Raw genomic sequence first — 21,799 nt, 5'->3', positions numbered from 1 at the left:
CTGTAGCGTTACAGCAATTAAAGAGATGACAAGGTAAAAACCAATGTATTCGAAGCTAATTGGCCTTAGACGTTAAAAATTTGTCCTCTAATAGTATAGTAGGAGCCCTCTTGTCTGGAACCCTTAGTTGTGTGGTTAATTCAAAAAGTCATTTAAAGCAGGATATCATAAAAAATCAATCAATAACACATGTATTCTTAGATACTTTAACTTGAAATAAAAATTATTTGCCAGTTATGTAATGTAGGAACCAAACCTTTTCTACCTTTTCAGTATAGGTCTGCTTATAGGTGTTCTCTAATTGTTTTTCTTTTACAGATCACATGCATTCCATTACAGAGATATGAAATGCGTACAGAATTCCTGTAGATTTTTACTATATTTCCACCAATAAATTAATCAACTTTTTTAAAAAAAGATAACACACTTTTATTTAGTCTGTCCAAACTGTTCAACTTGATTTTCACAGAAACTACAACTCTTCGCACTATGTCATCAGTTTATGTAATCATGATAAAAAGTTCGACTGGCATAATCAGTTTGGTACCTATTAGTTTCCTAGAGCTTCCATAACACATCACCACTAACTGGGTATCTTAAATCAACAGAAATTTATTCCCTCACAGTTCTGGCTCTTAGAAGTCCGAAATCAAGGAGCAAGCAGGACCATGCTCCCTCTGAAGGCTCTAGGGAAGAATCCTTCCAATCCATCCTTGCCTTTTCCAGCTTCTGGTGGCCCCAGGTCTTCCTGGACTTGTAACAGTGTAACTCCAATCTTTGTCTGCTTTCATGTGGTATCTTTTCTGTGTCTGTGTCTCTTATAAAGATATTCTCATTTAGGACCCACCCATATCCAGTATGATCTTATCTCAATATTTACCTTAATTACATCTGCAATGACAATTTCCAAGTAAGATTATTTTTTGAGCTTCTTGATGGATGTGAATTTGGGGGAAATATTCAATAATATTATTCACTAATAGTAATATTCAACCTACTATAACAAAACTAACCCTTGGTAAACATTTTGCAGCAAGTAGAAACCACAGTGAAGGATATGCCAGACCAAAGCCTACTAACTGAAAGCCTGCAACTTGCTCTAGTCATAAGTTTGCTTGTCCAAGGAAATAGCATCAGTTAACCTAGTGAGTTGATTAAATGGAGATTACTTAAAACAGATACTTTTTCTCCTTGAAACTTGTACAAATGTGTTTATTATTGTGTATATATATTAAAATTTGATATGACCATTTATTTTATTTATTTGGAAGTTAGAGAAGATCTAACGGTCTTATATTTACAAAATTGAACAGAAGGCAAAACATTTGTCTTGTTTTCTGTCATCTTAATTCATATTTATTTGAATAGCCTGAACTTTTGGAGTAATTGTGTTGTTTTGATAGGGCACTCATAAGAAAATGAGACAAAAACATCATAATGATGTCCATATTTAAAATGATATCAGTGTCGACTATTCAGTCTAACAATCTAGTTTATCTTCAATAGCTCTCTAGTCATTAAAGGAAAAACCAAAGTTACTACAATTCAAATAAGGCAATTTTGTACCCGTTAGTAACTCTAGGAAAAGGATTAATTGGAGGATAGAAACATTTGGCTTTAAATAGATAATGAGAGATCTTATTTTTAATTATCCTTGCTATAATTCTTGCCCTCTGTACCACAGATTGTTCTAAGAATTTGCTGGTATAAGTTTAAATCCCTTTATGAGACCCAGTTGTACATTTCATATAAAGCAAAATATACCTTAAATTGGTGTCATGTTTTCATATATAATGTCTGGTTATTAGCACAACATTTTTTCAGTGCCTCTTGAGTGCTGAGCTCTAGTTTGTCATTTAAAAAAAGAAATTTAATCCCATGTCCCCATCCCTTCCCTTTTGGCAACCATCAGCTTGTTCTCTATATCTATGGGTCTGTTTCTGTTTTGTTCTGTTTATTTTGTTTTTTTAGATTCCACACACAAGTCAGATCATACAGTATTTGTCTTTCTCTGACTTATTTCACTCAGCATAATACCCTCTAGGTTCATCCATGTTGTTGCAAATGGCAAGATTTCATTCACTTTTATGGCTGAATAATGTGTACGTGAGTGTGTGTGTACCACATCTCTATCCATTCATCTATTGCTGGATATCTAGGATGCTTCCATATCTTGGCTATTACTAGTAATGCTGCAATGAACATAGATATAGATTATATATACACACACACACACACACACACACATACATAAACATATCTTTTCAAATCAGTGTTTTTGTTTTCTTTGGATAATTCCCATAAATGGAATTGCTGGATCATAAAGCAGCTCTATTTTTAATTGTTTGAGGAATCTCCATACTGTTTTTTATAGTGGCTGCACTAATTTACAATCCCAACAGTGTACAAAGATTCCCTTTTCTTCACATCTTTGTCAGCATTTGTTACTTGTTGACTTATTGATAATAGCTGTTCGGACAAATGTGAGATGATATCTCATTGTGGTTTTAATTTGCATTTCCCTAATGATTAATGATGTTGAGCATCTTTTCATGTGTCCGTTGGCCATCTGTATGTCCTCTTGGGAGAAATGTCTATTCAGGTCCTCTGCCCATTTTTTAATTGTATTGTTTGTCTTTTGATGTTAAGTTGTATGAGTTCTTTATATATTTTTATATATTAATCCCTTATCAGATTATTTGCAATTATCTTTTCCCATTCAGTATCTTTCATTTTGTTGATGGTTTGTATTTTGTCATTTAGCTTTATCATAGCTTCTCATTAACTGTACTCTACATTTAACTAGAATTTGTTTAAATAGTTCCATTTTTCTACTTTATTCTCAATGTGTAAGGGTAAAGGTTGACAGAGTAGGAATTTAAGTGCCCACTGATAGGTTTTAGACTCAAAATTACTTTCTTTAAGCAAACAAATGACCTTTCTTTTAAGATTCTTATAACACTGTTTATGAGAGTTTGTTTGGGTTTTTTTCCTTTTTTTGTTTTTCTTAGTCTAGTGTTTGAGATGCTGTTAATTTGTCCACATTGTATCTCTAATAAAATATTAATAGAGATTTATAAATATTAAAGTATTCATGTAAATATTTTGGCATGGTTTCAAAATTTGAACTTCAACAATGAGTAATTTAAAACACTTTTTTAAATTTTAGCATGATTTTAAGAAATATGAATTATATTCTATTTCACTTTCTATTCGAATCTTTTTTTTAAACAGTGCGATATCTGCATTTAATTAATGTGACAAAACGGAACTTGCAGCACTTCAAATAAATATCTGGTAATATAGAACACCTTTTGTTGAAGTTAATCAACAGTTAATCACTGTTTCTTTAAATTTACATAAAAATCAGTATCATTTTTGCTTAATTATTTTGCTTTATTCTTAGGGAAAATCTGAAAAGATTTCCTAATTTTCAATTAAGTTTTCAACTTTAGTTTGCTTGGAGGCAAATATAAGAAGCAAATTTATTAAATTAAATTGGACCTCAAATTAGCCCACCTACAAAAATAGGCCACACCTCTAATCCCATAACCTTCTTGACCCCACCAAAAAACCTGGATGACTACATACTAAAATATCGATAGTGCTGATCTGAACAGTGATTTTACCTTTGGGCATTTCTGTATGTTTTAAAATATCTATGCTGAATATACATCAGTTTTATTATCAAAAGGGAAAAAAAGACAGTTTTTTAATAAAAATAATTATAGTAAGCATTGGAAATATATAGTAAGCCAAATTTATTTTAAACCTACCATTTGTATTAGTCTGCTCAGGCTGCCATAATAAACTACTGACTGGGTGGCTTAAACAAAAGTACTTTATTTTCTCACATTTCTAGAGGCTGAAAGATGAAGGTGCCATTGGGTTTGGTTTCTCTTGAGGCCTCTCTCCCTGGCTTATAAATGGCCTGTCTTCTTACTGTGTCTTTACACGGTCTTTCCTCTGTGTGCTTGCATCGCTGGTGTCTCTTCCTCATCTCATAAGGGCACTAGTCATATTGGATTAGGGCCCCTACCCTTATGATTTCATTTAACCTTAGTTATTTCTTTAAAGGCTCTGTCTCCAAATATAGCTGCACTGGAGGTTAGGGCTTCAACATGAATTTAGCAAGAGACACAATTCAGTCCTTAACAACACTAATTCCTAGCTACTCAAACAAAAATTTCCACCTCTGAATCACAGCTGGAATTAAATTCAATGTGAAGAGACTTCAATAGCAAACATAGGGAAAGGAGAAAATTGCCTCTACCCTTCTAGGTTCTTCCTACTGGTCTAATCAAAATGACATAAGACAGATAAACAATTGAAGATAATCAAATTTAATTACATGCATATATGTGGGAATCCCACATACATGAGCAAGTTCAGAGGCCCCACATACATGAGAGGTTCAGAGGCAGAAAGTTAAAATGAGATACACGTGGCATTCTGAGCTAAGTTTGAGGTAAGGTGCCTTGGTGCTTCATAGAGGAGGAAGATCATTCATAGGATAAGAAAATCAGATGTTCCGTAATTAGAACTTTGCCCTGCCCTGTAGATAAGTCCTAAAAAGTTACTTCTGGTGATAAGTCTTATTATGGCCCCAAATTTAAATTCTTTACGGAAGAGATAAAATTTCTCATGAGCTTGCAGAGTTTCGATTGCCTTCTGCTCAAAATAATTCACATGCTGAAGTGGCACATCTTGCCGAGGCCTGTTCTAAACCCCTTCACAGATTGCACTGGAGAGTTAAAACAATTACATGGGTAATTTAGGTGGAAAAAAAATGGAGAGTAAGAGGAGAAAAGAGGCTGCATTGCCTAAATAATTACTTGACTTTTCTTGGCCCATTTTACATTTGCTTTCTCCATATGCGACAATTATAGAAACCTGATATTTTCTAGTCTTAGATGTAACTTCAAAATGAACCACTCTCCTGCACATTAGATCACATTAGTTAATGCTAGAGCCCAGCCCCATTTACAGGGCATCTGATGAAAGGTTAGATGTGGCAGTTTCACCATAATGCCATTTTGCTTCAAAGAGATCCATTTAAGTGGCTGTCCATGTCCCAGTAGTTTAACCTGAAATTAAAAACATACACACAAATGTCTCCAAATGTATCTCTTTGACTCATCTACTTTATTGAGGAATGGTTGATATTTCTTAAACAAGCATTGTAGACAGAAGATTCATTTTTTACTTTTATCTAGTAGTTCACAAGCTGTTTTAATAACCCTCGATTAAAGAGTGCATACGTCTGTCTTATGCCTTTATTCTTGTTCCTATATTCTCAAATAAAAATGCGCAGGAGTTGGAGAAGAAGAACTGTGAAGGCTGACTGAAGTGTCAGAGTAGGGAAAATGACTCTGGAACTAAACTGCCCAAATTAAGTTTTCACACAGAATGTTTGGAGAAAGGCTCCTCTCCCTTATCCAGCCAGATTTCCTCCTCAAATTTTCCAGTAACCCACTAATCGACCATACATAACTGTGACCAGTTATTACTATAATTGTTTTATATCCTTAGTCTTATACTAAGTGAATTTAAAAAGTAGTTTTCTATATAACTACAGTTATTTTGAACCAGAAAACTTTGCTTGTCATGTAGAGCATATAAAAGCAAAACCCGTGAACTTTTAAATAACAGTATTAATGAAGGCCAAAGAGAACATTGATAAAATAAAAAGATAATGTCATACACAGGCCACTAAACTGTAATTAAACATCAGATTTGAACTCCGTCTTCTTTTCTGCCTGATCAACCACAGGAGTTAGAAATGAAATATGAAAAAATGATGCAAGGAGAAACATGGACAACTCACCTCTAAGGAACTTGTTGATTTCTTAAAAATAAACTGCGAAATATATCCCCCTAATATTTAATACCAGCCTCTGGCATTAAACCTCAATACCAGACCTAGTGGTTACAACTGTTATATTAACCTTTAACTTTCTCAAAAATTTGTATGAACTTGACATAGGAGGGCCATAACATATTACTTTTATTCAGAGGAATAACAATTCCAGTTTTATGAAAAGCATTATTTCAGATGCATACAGTGAACCTGAACAACATAGAATAATTGTAAAGAATATTTTACACTGATATGCACGGAGATAATGTAGCTGCTTTATAAGTCATTTTGGGGGGAAATAAAAGAAAATTTTTACAGGTGTTGGCCAAACATCATCATCGATGAAGTTCATTTTAAAATTACTCTTATGATTAATAAGAGGAACATATATAAGGCTCTCTGTAAAGTTAAAAGCTACGTTTTGATCAGGATATCCTAGTCAACAATTTAAAGGGACAGTGAAGACAAAATTCCCTCTTACCTCTGTTAACCCCAGAGTAGCTTTGGGTTGGCCAAGAATCAGCTGTCCAGATATGGGCCATTTGAGAAACATGGCATAGACCAAATTTTCTTTACGTTTGGTTGTATACCTGTTATTAAAGGAGGAAAAGGCATAGTAATATTTCTCATTATTTTTGGGTCAGGTCTGGAATTATTTACAGAGATACTTCCGTTTGGTAAATATTTACCAGGTCTTCATTAATGGAGGGAAGGGAAAATAGCCCAATGGTAATGTAAAAAGCACCCAAAGGGTATTGATACCAATTCCATTGTGTGTGGACAGGTCCCTATATCACAAAAAAAATTCTCAGACACCATCTGGGGATCATACAACTTAACTCAATTCTGACACTGTCTACCTGGAGATAGTGTCAGATTCCACAGATTAAGGGCTCAGTCTTAGAGGACTCTCTGTTTCCCCCAACTTCAGACACCAAGCACAAGTCCAAGTTGACATCTGGGCATCTGACCCCAACAGGTTATAGATGGGAGGTTCCAATGACCCCCTCCTTGGGTTCAATTAATCTGTTAAAGCAACTCACAGAAATCAAGAACCATTTTACTACTGGATTATTGGTCTGTTATAAAAAGGTACAACCCAGGGACAGCCAGATGGAAGAGATGTACAGGGCAAAGCATGGGGAAAGGGAAGGCGTTTTCATGCCCTCTCCAGCACACTACTCTAAGCACCTCCACCAACCTGGAAGGAAACTCTCTAAACCCTGTCCTTTCGGATTTCTATGGAGACCTCATTTCACAGGTATGATTGATTAAATCACCGGCCAATGACGATTGATTAAAACTCCAGCCTCCGCCCTCTCTGGAGATCTGTGGTAGGACTTAAAGTTTCAAACCTCTAAAGGATTAGGTCTCCTGGCGACCATCCCCCATCCTGTGGTGCCTCAAAAGTCGTCTCATTAGCATAACAAAAGAACCCTTTATAGCTCTCATCGTTTGGGAAATTCTAAGAGTTCTAGGAACTCTGCGCCAGAAACACATTTCTTGTTGTAAATAACAATATCACAGCACCTTCTTCCCCCATTTCCCCAGTACCAAAAAGTTCTTAGAACAAAGATTTTTCTACTATTGCTCTTCATTGTTAAGGGTGGAAAATTTTCAAGTGAGCAAACTAGCTAAGTCAGCTACAGGGAAGAAATATCTTTAGATATCAGAAGTTGTCCTACTTGCTGGTGTGTGGTTTAGGAAGTGTATTGTATAAAATATGTAGATGGCCAATGTCTGCTTCTGTAATCCATTTACTTGTTAATTAAGGGTGTTGTTCTGGGCAAAGATATGCTAAAAGCCAACTTCCACTTCTGTAATCCGCTGGCTTGTTCAGGGGACCACCAGGATATGGTCTTGAGCTTTATCAGCTGCCTGCTCTGAAAGCTCAGGGCTGATCTCCTCTAGCCCTGCGTGGTAGAGAGTCAGTCGCCGGCCGGCTAATAAAGGCTCATAATTAATCTCAATTGGCTCTGTGGGTCTCAGAATTGTTTGCGCCATAACATTCATCGGACTGTTCTCATAGAATTGGAAATAGGCAGGGTAGGTGAGTGAAGAGGGGAAGATGCAAGAGCAGATGGCTTTCCACCCTTAATTCAAATCTCCATGTTCCTTTATTCAACTGATGCATATGTGTCAGTGCTGGGCCAAGTTTTGTGGTTGGTGTTAGAAAACCACGTGCTTGAGTTCTTGTTCTTATGGAACTTAGACTAGAGTGAGGAAGACATTAAATAATCCCACAAATAATATAAAAGCCTGAGTTTCTGTAAGTACTATGAAAGAAAAGGAAATTGAAAAATTATAACACAGGGATTTTTTTAGATTACATCATCAGCAAGAAGCCTCTCCAAGAAAGTGACATGTAATCTGAGACTTAAAGAATGAATGAGAAAAAAAATGGAAAAAGTAAAAAGAGTACAGTCTAGATAAAGAAAACAGAAATTGTTCATTTTTTCACTCAATTATTCAACACAGTTATTGAAATCTTTTAGAACTGGAGACATAGCATTGAAAACATCTCTGTCCTCACAGAGCTAACACTGTAGTGGGGAAAATTAGAATGAGCAAATGAATGCATGTCAGGTGATGATTAAGTGCTATGGAGAAAACTGAAGGCAAATAAGGATAGAGCATGCTCGGCTGGAAAGGAGGGATCTGGGGTAGTATTTTAAATAGTCAGGGAATAGTCCGGGAAGACTTCTGTGAGGAGGTGGCATTGAGGAAACCTAAAGAACATGAGGGACAGCATGTGGGTAGCTAGAGAAAGAGACCAGCAAGCAGAGAACTCCCAGTGCAAGAGTGCGCACGGCCTGCCGAAACTACAGCAGGGAGAGCAGAGCGGCTGAAGGAGAGAAAGTGAGGGGTGGCCCAGCAGCAGACAAGAGCACAGCGACAGCAAGGAGCCAGTTTTTATAGGACCTGATAAGCCTCTCTGACTGGAAGCCATTGGTGGAATTTGAGCATGGTGGTGACATCGCCTGATTTATTATTTAAAAAGTTCTGTGGCAAATAAAGGGATAAGGATGGAAACGTCAGTCAAGGGGCTACTGAAGTCATCTAGAGAAAAGACAATGGAGACTAAAAGGAAAGTTGCCACACAGAGGATAAGTGGTCAGATGTGGATATTTCAAAAATAGAGGTTATGATATTTGCTGATGGATTGGCTGTGGGATATAAAAGGGAAGTTAAGGACACCAGTTTTTGGCCTGACAACCACCTAAAAGGATGAAGCTGCCATTAACAGGATGGGAAAGATGGTAGGTGGAAGTAATATCAAGCACAATTTTAAAATTAGGACATATGTTTTAGATTTAACAGGTTTAAGATCCTTATACTTCCAAGTGGAGATGTTGACTAGGAAGTTGAATTTAGGAGTCTGGAGTTCAAGAAAAGAAGTCTGCATTGTAGAGGTCATCAGTAAAGCATTGAATGCCATTAAAATGGGTGGTATCCCTTTGAGGAATTAAAATAAATAGAGACTAGAAGTCCAAGGCCTAAGCCTCAAGGCACTTCACGATTCAGAGATTGGGAACTTGAGGTGGAACCAGCAAAGGAAACTAAGAAGGAGCAGCCCACAGGCAAATGAAGACAAGGAGAGACAACAATCAACGGAGACAAATGCTGCCATAAGCTCAGAAAAGAGAGTCTGGGAGCCACCCCTGGATCTGGCAAGGAAGAGGTGATTGTGGGCCTCAATAACCGTGGCATCGCGCAGTCATAGGCAGAGCCTGACCAGAGTGAGTCCGAGAGAAGCAAGAAATTGGAAATATCAAGTAAAAAGAATTAACATGTTTTATTATAAAGGAAATGAGAGAAATGGGAAGGTAGCATCCAAGTAGGATCGAAAGAGTACATTTTTAAGATGAAAGAAATATTTGTATAGCGTTAAGAAAGTATCTAATAAAGAGGGAAAATTGAAGATGAGAAGCGAATGGGGGAGAATCACTGAAACAGCATCCTTGAGTGGAAAATATGTGATGAGATCCAGTTCACAAGGGTTGGCCTTAAAGCCAAAAATGAATATTTTGAGCGGTGTGTGTGTGTGTGTGTGTGTGTGTAGCTGCCAAGGGACCAGTATGGAATAAGTAGAGCTGAATTTAATCAAAGTTGAGATTTTAATGAGTATGAAAGAGAGAGAGAAAGTTAAGGAATTGAGGGAATATGCAATGGAAGTACCAGCTATATAATCTGACCTGGATAAGGGGAAAAAAAAAAGAATTTGAGAGAGTAAGACATGAAGGACAGATAAAACATGATAGGATCAAAGATGGTATAATCAATGGATTACAGAACACTTTGGAAGCTGAAATGCTGCGTGGAGTGAGCTGAAATATAAGAGGTTAGACAGTAGAATGCTTCAAATTGAGGTCACAGAAGGAGTACAATTACTGGTAGGTGGTTCAGGTCTGAGGTATGACCAAAAGAAGGGGTAGCAAGAGTAGAACGAACAAGCTCCCTGGAAGAGAAAAGATACAGGACTGAGGGCCAGCAAATTAGAACTGATATTAAAAATCAATAAGAATTCTGTATAGTAGATCTGGAGTCACTGACAGTGAACCAGGGCTAAAATCTGGAAGGATTTTAGGAATAGATCCTGGAGTCTATTGTGGATGAAAAAGGGTTCTATGGAAAGTAACCTCACAAGATGATTGGATCATAAATTCCTAACTGGGCAGGTCATGGTGGGCAGTCACACCCTAGACATATAATTTTTTTAGTTAAAGGTTTACTTTTGCCTTAAGCAAGACCTGTCCAGTGCTTTAGTGCATCTAGGTTAACACACCTTTGAAATAAACTCAACCACCCTACAGAGCACATGATCTTGTTAACTGTCCTGTAATCCAATCCCCACCTTGCTTTCTCCCACCTCCATGTAGTCTTCCTTCTATTCCCTCAATTTCAAATCCATAAAAGCTGCAAAACTGTCCTCCAGAGCACTTAAGATCTTGCTTCCTGGCAACTGTCATCAGTTTTGGCTGAAATAAACTCATAAAAATTCTCTACAGTTTTGGACGTTTCTTATGATGACACTGTGGATGCCTGCTGCAAGGAAGGGAAGCATAAACAATGACACCAAGGGTGAAAGCTCTTAACAGTGAGGAGAGAGCAGGGGCATCTGAGGTCTGTGATGCTGGCAGGAGCCAGACACAGGGGTTTGGGGGCCTTGTTAAATATCTTGGCTTTTATCTTTACTTAGTAAAAGAAAAACTAATGGAATATTGGTTAATAATTGTGAAGTCCCAGGTTCGACACTGTCACAGTCAAATATAAGCACAGAAAAAAATTCCAAAACCAGATTTAACTAACCTCTGTAAAATGAAGGATCGGTACTGAGTTCTCATTATGGCTTCTCCCAGGCCCAACATTCTAAAACTACCATTACTTTATTTTCTTCAGTGAGAAATAATTTTTTAAGTCATAAGTCAAATGAGATCAAAGAACGTTTAGTCTAATCTTTTGATTTATATTTGATTAGGCTATACTCACTTTAGTAGCTACGCAAGGTGAATTTTTAGAGCTTCGCTCATACTACTCTTATTTATATATATGTTAAGACTCCACATCAGAAAGTAGCATATATGCAGAGTCTGATTCATGACATTGGCACATGGAAACTTCCAGAGCTCAGAGAGAAGTTTGAGACAGAGCTTTTAAAGAATACCATAAAAAGAAAAATTAGCAAGTAAAGATAATTAATTTTAAAGAAACTTCAGGTTTAGATTTATTTGAATAATATATGAACATGTTACAGTTTTTTTAATCAATTAAAATAATGTTATTTGGGCTGATTTTTAATATTTTTCTGCAAAAGTTAGAATTTACTTAAATGACTAAATAGAAGTCTCTCTTTTGGATTAACCACTCAGTGTTTTTCACTTTTCTGGATTGCTTATAATTTTTATAAGAGTTGACTACTTTTCACTGTAATTTATCCACCATTAGGAGATATCTAGAGATGATTTAAGCTCAATTTGCTAAACAGTTAGTATTCAAAAACATGCTAATTTCTTCTCCTTCCTTCTCTTTATAGTAAATAAAGTTTAAGAAGTGTTTTGTGTAGATAAGCATTTATCCAATTTCCTTTTTTAGCCTACTTCTCACTATATATATATATATATATATATGTATGTATGTATTTGGAGAAATTCTAAATGCCTTCCTCTATCAAATAGTACTTGGTAAGAAGAATAACATACCATACATCTGGGGTGACGGTGTCATTCTGGGATCTCCAAGTGTTCGTTTCATAAATGGCTTCTCCATTGACTTTTAGCCAGGCCCCCATTTGCCTTAATCGTTCCTCGAAAATTGGAGAAATGATGCCATCGTGTGTGGGCCCAATATTCATCAAAAGATTTCCTCCACATGAAACAGTTTGTACTAGTTGCTAAAAAATTAAGAATATAGTTCTTAGATAAAATAATTCCTTTGTCAATGTGTTAATATGTTACAGACTTAGACATGGATATATAGTTACTAACTAGGAGAACAAACATGGAAGACAGAAGAATGTCCTGTCTTTATAGGCCATTGAGCCTTACAAATTATAAAAATTAATTCACACACCCACTCTATTAAGAATATTACCATAATAGTTATCAGACATTTTATTGTACCTTCACCAGTTCTTCAATTGTAAGATAGTCAGAGATTCCAGCATTCCTCCTATAGCCCCAGGAAAACTTGTCTATTGTCATGCAGTTTTCCCATTTATGTGGCAAAAGATATCCTGGGTTATAACGATCACTGCAGGTATAGTAGCCACCATGTTTACAGATGCTACCAGCTCCCCATCGGTCATTGGTGACTACTGTGTTCCCAACTGGGCTGAAATGAAAAGTAAACTTTTTATAAACAAAAAGTAAAGTTGTTTTTTTTTTGCGCAAAAGGAAATGTCACAGCAAAGAGATCTGACTGAAATCCACTCCTGAAAATTCACCATAGCCTAATATAACACAAAGTCTGTGGCTTTGAAGTCAAATAGACCTGGGTGGAATCCAATCCTGTCTCTGTCATTTTCTAAGCTTTTTACGTAAGTCCTCCAAATTATCAACTACTTCATCTATTATTAGAACAGAAATAACATATAAAACACCTAGTCCCGTCCCCAGCACATACAGCACTTATAAAAATATCGCACTATTATCTGAAGCTCCCTCCATATTGTGGATGATATAGCCAACACTGAATTTACAGTCAAGACTTTCTTCTCACCTGTGACTGAACTATCTTATATACATTCTAGCCTTTCTCTTTCTTACAATTGTGCCTAGTATTGAAAATTCTCAGGAAAGTCAACTGTGGCATGAAATAAGTCCACAACTTTATTTATCATAGCGGGTGGTGCCTCCTGCATCTCTGTACTTAGAGGGGACAGTTCTGATTCACAAATTTAAGTGGATGGCTCCCAATCTTTCCAGTTGGAAGGAGTACCTGGAGAAATGCTATTTTAAATATCAAGAGCTCTCTAGAATATTTGTATGTGCACCCTTTGTGGGCCTAGAGAATACATGCAGAACACTCCCTGACTTCATAACACAATACCAAGTACCTTCTAGTTATGAATATAAATTTGTTCCATATAATTTATACCTCATAGAGGAGTTCAGTCGGAACTGCCTGTTCTAATGGGGCAAGCCAGAACATGCTAGAAAGCAATAGGAAATAGGAAGAGGTGAGAATGCTGACGATTAAGAAAATAAAGGAGACAGACAAGGAGGACATTGGGCAGCAAAGATTATCAAAAGGGTAAGAGGATAAAAAGAAGAAGCAATTAGAGGAATTGAAAAGCACAGAATCAGAAACAGTCATGAGTAAACAAGCGTTGTCCCAGAACAGGAGATGAAGATGGGGACCCACAAAATTAATGTCTTCAAAATTCTGGATTCCTTGATTTTTAGTCTGATTTCAAAATCAGACTATTGAGTTGTATTTGACTTCTGATTTGTAATTCTTGATTACCTTGAGTAAATACCGGCATATTCAATAAGCATTATTTATAATGATTTCTTCCCTTATACCACACATGGACATGAAAAGAAGTATTTCAAGAAGCAAAAGAATGAAATGGTATACATGTATTAGGCACGTTAAGGTCACTATAACAACTCTAACAGCATACATGCCTTTCATTGTACAGCCAAGCTAAGAAACCTGTGCTGTTCCAGTAGGAGTCTGGCGCCCCTCCATCGCCATCTGACCACAGGACCTCGGGCCGGTACTTGTTCACCAACTCGTAGAGCTCAGGTAACATCTTAAAAACTGGAAATTGTCGCTTCTGGAATGAGCTAGATTCATCGTCGAGGAAGAACGGATGAAACCACTCGAAAAGCGAATAGTACAGTCCAAAACGCAGGGAGGTCTTCTTCCTAATAGCTACCTCAAGTTCCTTAACGAGATCCCTCTTTGGACCCTCATCCACAGCATTCCAGTTCCACGAGTACTTGGAACCCCACAAGGTGAAGCCTGTACAATTATATTAAAAACTTATGTAAGCATATAGATTTTATTTTAGTAAATTTCTACCTGTACAAATGCCAAAAAGAAATTCGATCATGCACATGACATGTAAATAACTGCTTCTACCAACAACTGTTTTATGGCAATTTTTTTATAGTATGTATTCTGCTTTTATATGAGAATTTAAACAAGGTAGAACCGAAGTTTTAAATTTTATTTAATTTTATATTAGTTTCAGGCGTACGGCATAATGATTAGGCATTTATGTAATTTACGAAGTGATCCCCTAATTAGTGTAGTACCCACCTGGCACTACACATAGTCATTACAGTATTGTTGACTATATTCCCTATGCTGTACTCTACGTCCCCATAACTATTTCATGACTACCAATTTGTATTTCTTCATCCCTTCACCATTTCCAGCCAGCCTCCCTTTGGGCAATCACCACTGTTTGTTCTCGGTATCTAGAGTCTGTTTTCACTGTGTGTGTTCATTTACTTTGTTCCTTAGATTCCGCATATAAGTGAAATCATATGCCGAGGTTTTTCAAAGTAACTCTCAGGGTACCCATAGGTCTGTATAGTCTGATCTATCTTCTGTATTTTCCTTCTTAGAATATAAGCTCCTTGACGAAACAGCATCATATCTGCTTGTTCTCTGCTATACCCCTCGCCAATTGCTAACACTGGGTCTAAAACAAAATCAGCAGTCAACATTAGCAAATTACAGCTATGATTAAAGTATATTCCCTGGTTTTAAGATTATTTATTTTATTGTATGTGATTCTTAGATGTAAATTTCAGTTAAGCTCATTATTATGCAGAAACCCCTATTCCTCAGTAGTTCTGTATTTTAAAATACAATACCCATCATTTGTAATCTCCTCTTACTCTAAAGTCATAGACTTTGATATTGCTCTTTAAATTACCTAAAAGTGAATTATCTACCAACTAATGGGTAAGAAAAATAACATCTACCATTAAACAAGCACTTTGAAATAATTCATATTTAAAAGGAATTTGCATTTAGATTGCTAGTTGTTTTATATAAAAATATTAGAAGCAATATATAAAATGAAATACTTAAGAAATCATGTAAAGCCTCAAAATTTTTATTTAATGCCTAGGAACATAGGTACATTGTTATTATCCCACTGAAATCTAAAAGAATCTCTGAGAATAGACATAATACAAGGTGCTTTTGGTGAAACATTTTACTCCTGTAAATTAGGACAAGTGTAAGATGAACACACTCTTTAGATTCTTTTTTAAGAAGCTTTTTTTTTTTTTTGACCTTTAAGGTGAGATTTAATGTACATTTAGAGCCTTTAAAAGAGCTCACGCTTGTTCCAACGATGTTTGTGGTAAGCTTCAAAGCAGTGTAGATATTTAAAGTCTTATTCAAAATGTTTCAACTTGACAGGCCCTAATGTCCAGCAGGGCTAAAACCACATGGGTCTTCAGTTCAGTATCACCACTTGAAGCTTGCACAGCAGTCTTCCTGCTCAGCCAAGCTCAGCAGGGTCTTTTCCATAAGCAATGGAAACATCTGACAACATGGGTCCTAGAAAGTTTATAAATGTGAGCTTCATCATCTATCCTCACAGTGTGATTAAGAACTGTTTTGTTTTGTTTCTCAGTTAGCTCACTATATAATACTTCATGCCATACAGTTTGGCACAAGTTCCTAGAGCAAGAAATCAACATGTTCACAAGCAAATACATTTCATAAATATTCATCTAAGCAGGAGAAACATATTAGGAGGAAATTATTAAGCCACTAGAATGTGGCCAAAGGGGAAAATGTTCTAAGATAATTACAGATTTGTGGTTTTGGTTCTTCCTTCTTATTCTCCTCCCCACTCTTAAAAACAGTGAGGCAAAATTTCTTATTCCAAGGCAAAGATGGTCATACAGAGGAAATTGTGAAATGACTTAATATGAAGTTAAGACAATAATAGTTTCTTGACATTTCTTTGATCTTATAAATACTGTAATGGTAATGGGTGGAAACAATTCTATTGACGTAGGACCACAGTGATGGCTAACTCTGTCTGTCAACTACACTGGGCCACAGGGTGACCAGATATTTAGTTAAACATTATTCCATGAGGGTATTTCTGCATGAGTGAATCATTTGAGTAGGTCGACTGAGTAAAGCAGCTTGCCCTCCTCAGTGCGGTGGGCCTTGTCCAATCTGTTGAAGGCCTAAATAGAATAAAAAGCCGAGTAAGAAAGAATTCTTTCTCTCTCCCTGTCCTTGAACTGAGTCATTGATCTTCTCCTATCTTTGGACTCAGACTTGGCTAGAACTTACGGCATCTACTTTCCTGCTTCTCAGGCCTTTAGATTTAGACTGGAACTATACCAGAGCTCTCCTGGGTCTTGACTTCTTGGCCTCCATGAGTCAGTTTCTTGTAATAAATCTCTTTATATCTATTCTACTTTCTGTGGGTTCTGTTTCTCTGGAGACCCTTGACTAATACTTTCCTTTCAGATATTCCTTTCAGATATTCTTCCCCCATCTCTGATATTTCTGGGCACAATTACAGTTCCGGGGTCCTTTTCCTTTCAGGGGATCTGTGTCACTTTCAACACTAGCAAATTTTCCACCATTGGGCCATCTAAGAGTTGGCCAAAAGCACAGCCATGTGTGTTGGTAATGATGCAAGACTGCAATGGCATAACCCCCATGGTGCCTTCCCAGAATGCATTACAGATGTGGAATGAAAGTTAAGGAAGGAGTCTACGGCCAGGCCACCCTGAACGTGCTCGATCTCGTCTGATCCCGGAAGCTAAGCAGAGTCGATCCTGGTTAGCACTTGGATGGGAGACCACCTAGGACTACCAGATGCTATAGGCATTAAAAAAAAGAGAGAGAGAGTTAAGGAAAGAGTGCAATTCCAATTATATATTTTGACCGGTAACCCACATCCCACTACAAACAACTTTAATCAAATTTTGAAAACATTGTTAAATATGCATACGGCAAAATGTGATCATTTTTTAATTTTTTTCTCTGTTGTGTGGAGGGTATGATTTCCTGCATCCCTAATGCTTCTTAATTGGGGGAACATGTTGTCCCTTAAATTATAAGCAAATATCAGTAATCACATAAGATTACTCCTAAGAGAAAACTCAGATTTCATGTGAATGACCTCTCTTTAGTTTCTTCTTCCAAAAATACTACTTTATATTTAATAACCATTGTCAGTGGTCATAGATGTTGCATTTACCTTCGTGATGTTTGGAAGTTAAGACAATGTATTTGGCACCAGAAGCCTGAAAAATATCTGCCCACTGGCTTGCATTAAAAAACTTTGTTGAAAATAGTGGTCCAAAATCTTCATATGTGAAATCAGGAGGGTAATTATCTTTCATAAAGTTCACAAACGTTTGTATCTTTTCCTTTTGCCAATACCACCTAAGGGGAGGAACAGAACAGCACGTAAAGAGCATACATAGAAACATTTGAAATACTTGTACCAGATCCCTTTACTAATTCCCCCTCACTCAAATATTACCCAGACCCTTTCTTATTTCCCCATTCATCTGACTTTACTTCAAGGAAAGCTTATGTAAACCCAAACTCCTCTCGTTTCCATCTATCCCTCTGTGAAATCTACTCAGCTCATAAACAAGAACATTCTAGACAACCCAGCCATCCATTTGCTATTGATTCTCCACTTTTGGATTGTAGCATGTAGTATGTATCTTTGTAACATAAGTGAAGAAGGCTTCAAAGGGAAGATTATGTGTCTAAAACATAATACGGATCTATTATATTCGCTAGCACAGAATCAATGTGGGAGGATGCAACAGTAAAATTTAGAAGATGCTGTTATTTTAATATATTGACTCAACCTTCAAGGATTACTATTATATGTATTTATTCTGCACAATGGGGCCTACATTCCTAAGCAAGGCTTCATGAGGAAAACTGCACCAGAAAACATAATTATACATTTTAGATAAACATAGCAGTAACTATTCTCAAGAAAAAAAGTCACAAGCCACATCTCTGGCCCATCTACTTTTTCTGCCACTCCTTTCGTAAGAATATTTCTACAGGACGAACAGACTCATAATCAACACTACATCTCCAAAGATGATCAGGTTATTTCTGCTGAGACTTCATTAAAGATATATGTCACAGACACTATTGTTTGTTTGCTCAAAAGTCAGATTCGTAATTTTCCAGCTTCCACTGCAGCTTCGACATAGACACTTGAGCCATGTTGGCCAATGAAATTTAAGGGAAAGTCAATTTAGGAGATTCTGGGAATGGTTTCCTCTCTAATAAGAAGGAAAAACAGCCTTCCTGCTTTTAGACAAGGTTGTATGAAGTGATGCCTGGCTGTCATGTGACCATGAAGGAACAAGTCAACAGACTGAGGATGAAAGAAAGAACCTGTCTTTGATTTCATCAATGAGCCAACTACCTCTAAATGTCTCCTTGTGTATGATAACAAGCCTGTTATTACGCATTTTATTTGGGTTTTCTAGACCTTGAAGTGGAAGTATTTGAATTGACCCATGACACCTTTTTACCTTATAAGTTGAACTACAGAAGAGAAACTGGGAGTCAGAAAGTTGAACAAAGTTAAGAGATTTATCCTATTTTTCTCTTAGCATAGTCTAATTTGAACCTACATTTTCTATATTGTCTAGAGCCACTTCTCAAATTTCATACTAATAGACATGAAAAAGGGCACCTCAACAGTCCATCATTTATATTTGGTTTTAAATTACCATTAAGGATAGTCAGATATACTCATCACTACTGTTGACTGCCCACCAGTCAATTGGAATGGGGAGCAGAGGTTTAGAAAGCACACAGAGAGAAACCATAAATGTTATATAAACTTCCGCAAAGTTAATGTACTTCCAGACCTTTATTTTGTTTTGTTTAAGAAATATCTTTATCGTTCTAGGTCACAACAAACAACCCTGTGTTCATTTGTAGAAAGTGAAAAGTTAACAATTGCAAAGAATAAAATTTCTCGAAACTAGCTGTTTTGGGCAGAACACTAGTCTCAATTAACAAACGTCAAATCCTCTTCCAGCATCAAATGTATATTTACTTATTCTTCATGGCTGAACAAAATGATAACTTAAAATATGTATTATGTTTAATAAAATAAGAAAAACTGTTAATTTATGTACCTAGCTAACCTGAAACATTTCAAAAATAACCCCAAAATGCCTTAGGGCACAAAACTTGCAAAGAAAGATTTATAATATCCTGAAGTAAATACGTTTAGTAAAACATGGTGTAAGAAGAAAGTCCCTTGTTTTACAACAAATTGATTTCAAAAGAGTAGATGAATAGTACTCCATAGCTTACACGACTGGCCTAATTTAATAATACTTACTGGTTGTAGAAAGTTAATCTGTAGAAAATGTTACAAAGTATACTAAGTATACTCTATATTGTATCTACTATATATAGTATATGTTAAATTTGATGTACACTACATAATATGTAAAGTAGATTTTAATAAACTCATTTTTATTTTACTTAGGAATATATATATGCACACACATATACACAACACATATATTTGATTACATTTCTATCTTGAGGAATTTAATACCTGAAATATTTAATTAGGAAAGGTATCTGAAACACTTCATAGTTGTAAGAGATTGCATGCATATTTTTATATAGGTCTCAAGGTAAAATCTAAGGAGTAATTTGTGCAGCATCGTCCATATAGTCTATTAATAATTAAGGTTTTTTAAATTAAGGTAACATTCTAGAACCTTTTTAAAAATTTTTTTAGAGGCACCCATGGTAATAGTTTGACATTAGAGAGCCAGTTTACACCCAAATGAACAGATATTTCACATACTCATGAATTTGTTTAACCACACAAAATTGGCAGGTAGCTGATAGAACATCGAGTCTCAGTATCAAGGGACAGTTTAGGCCCAAGCTTCACTGCACATCATTTAACTCTACACAAGTTGATTAATTTCTGCTCGTTTAACCAGTCGATGATTATACTGTAGTATGAAAACTACAACTTGATAAGTGCAACTATCCAGAGGCTAAGAAGCCAGGGCCGGCCACATTAAGTGTCTGAAAACAGCAGTCACATAGGAAAAAGTCAGTGCTCATCCAGGACGAAGCGCTTATACACTAAATGATACGTTTAACACTGGAAATTCTAAACGCGGTTAAAACAGTGGGAGACGAAACTGACAAGGAAGCAAAACAACCAGGCCAAGGCGGTGGGCTGAGACTTGGCTGGAGGCCGGGACACAAAAGCAGGGTCAGAGAATACGGAGGGAGGTGCACTCACCAGAACCATTCGCTCCCGAAACTGGGCACGGAGAACACGCCCCAGTGGATAAAGATACCGAACTTAGCCTGGTCGAACCAAGCGGGCAGCTGCCTGGCGTCCAGGGACTCCCAGGTGGGGTCGAAGCGCTTGGCGCCGCGGGCAGAATATTGCGGCGGCTGCAGCAGCAACAGCAGCAGCAGCAGCAGCGGCGGCGGCGACGGCGGCGGGAGAGGGACCCCCCGCAGCTCTGGGAGCAGCATGTCCCGCGCCGTCCTCCGTCCCTCGGCCCGCTCGCGTCCTTCCGCGTCTCTGCTTAAGTTCGCTCCGCCACTGTCACCTGACCAAGCTGTCTAGGAGAAAGACACCCTCCCCCACTGGAATGGGAGTAGCGCCGGAGCAGAATGTCCCCAGGAGGGCTGCAGGGCTCCGTTGCATCTCGGGAGGAGGCCAGTGCCATCCCTATGGCTGCTTAGCTAAGGCTCCCGGTCACTCTACCAGTTTTGAAGGGAAAATGAATCTGGTTCAGGGACCTATGAAAACGCCTCCCTCCTCCAACTGCACGACTGTTACAAAAACGTCAAGAGAGGGCAGGGCAACCCATGGACCTGAAAGGCCAAGGCAGAAACCTCGAGCGAGTCATCCTGTCTCTTCTAGGTTAAAAGCACCGAAAACAACCCAGATCATTCTCAGCTTCTGGTTGCCTGAGTCTGTATCAGGTGAAATTCCAAGAGTTTCCAATTCAGGTTGGGCCCTAGAGCTTACATTTTTAACCAAGTCCTTAGTTTGCTGGTCCAGGCAGCAAACTAAGAGAATTATTGCATTAGAAACCAAGGTGATCTAAGAGGAATGAAACCAATAAGATGAATATTTAAGAAATCTCCAGGCTTGGGAAAAGAAGCCAAAACATTGGAATGATTATCAAGGGACATCATCAAAGCTCATGTCTCCCCCTCTTATGGTTTCAGAGTAAATCCAGGATCCCCAGCCCTTTGGCTCCTACAAAACCCTCTCTCATTCTTCAATGGGCCAGTTCAAATGTCACCTCCTCCCACCTTTCTGTCACCAGAAAGTTCTTCCTTTGTGTTCCTATTAACATCTTCGTCCAACTTCTAATAAAGGGATTCAAAGATTGTCTTGTAGTTAGGACAGAGATCTCGTTTCTCATTAGGCCAGGAGCTTCCTGA

General features: G+C 37.3%; 1 protein-coding gene across 1 annotated transcript; it reads right to left on the bottom strand.

Annotated features, from left to right (window-relative positions):
• Window positions 1-4,322: 4,322 nt before the first annotated feature.
• Window positions 4,323-21,026, bottom strand: FUCA2 (alpha-L-fucosidase 2). The gene is made up of 7 exons (XM_039869732.1): window positions 20,634-21,026; window positions 17,562-17,749; window positions 13,990-14,329; window positions 12,481-12,691; window positions 12,061-12,251; window positions 6,342-6,450; window positions 4,323-5,087 (listed from the first exon to the last, which is right to left on the bottom strand). Exons 1-7 carry the CDS (start codon window positions 20,873-20,875, stop codon window positions 4,947-4,949), a joined length of 1,422 nt encoding a protein of 473 aa, XP_039725666.1. The 5' UTR covers window positions 20,876-21,026; the 3' UTR covers window positions 4,323-4,946.
• Window positions 21,027-21,799: the final 773 nt, after the last annotated feature.

The sequence above is a fragment of the Pteropus medius genome, unplaced genomic scaffold (genome assembly GCF_902729225.1).
Source record: "Pteropus medius unplaced genomic scaffold, Ma_sr-lr_union100, whole genome shotgun sequence".
NCBI classification, from domain to species: Eukaryota; Metazoa; Chordata; class Mammalia; order Chiroptera; family Pteropodidae; genus Pteropus; species Pteropus medius.
Note: the sequence above shows the minus strand (reverse complement) of the source record. Positions and strands in the feature narration are given on the sequence as shown.

Excerpts from the sequence above, each read along its gene's own strand:
- FUCA2 (XM_039869732.1), bottom strand. The coding sequence starts at position 20,875 with ATGCTGCTCCCAGAGCTGCGGGGGGTCCCTCTCCCGCCGCCGTCGCCG. Across the intron at positions 12,692-13,989 it reads GCTTGGCTGTACAATGAAAG|CCCAGTTGGGAACACAGTAG; the intron begins GCATGTATGCTG and ends TTTTCATTTCAG. Across the intron at positions 5,088-6,341 it reads CTACTCTGGGGTTAACAGAG|GTTAAACTACTGGGACATGG; the intron begins GTAAGAGGGAAT and ends TTTTAATTTCAG.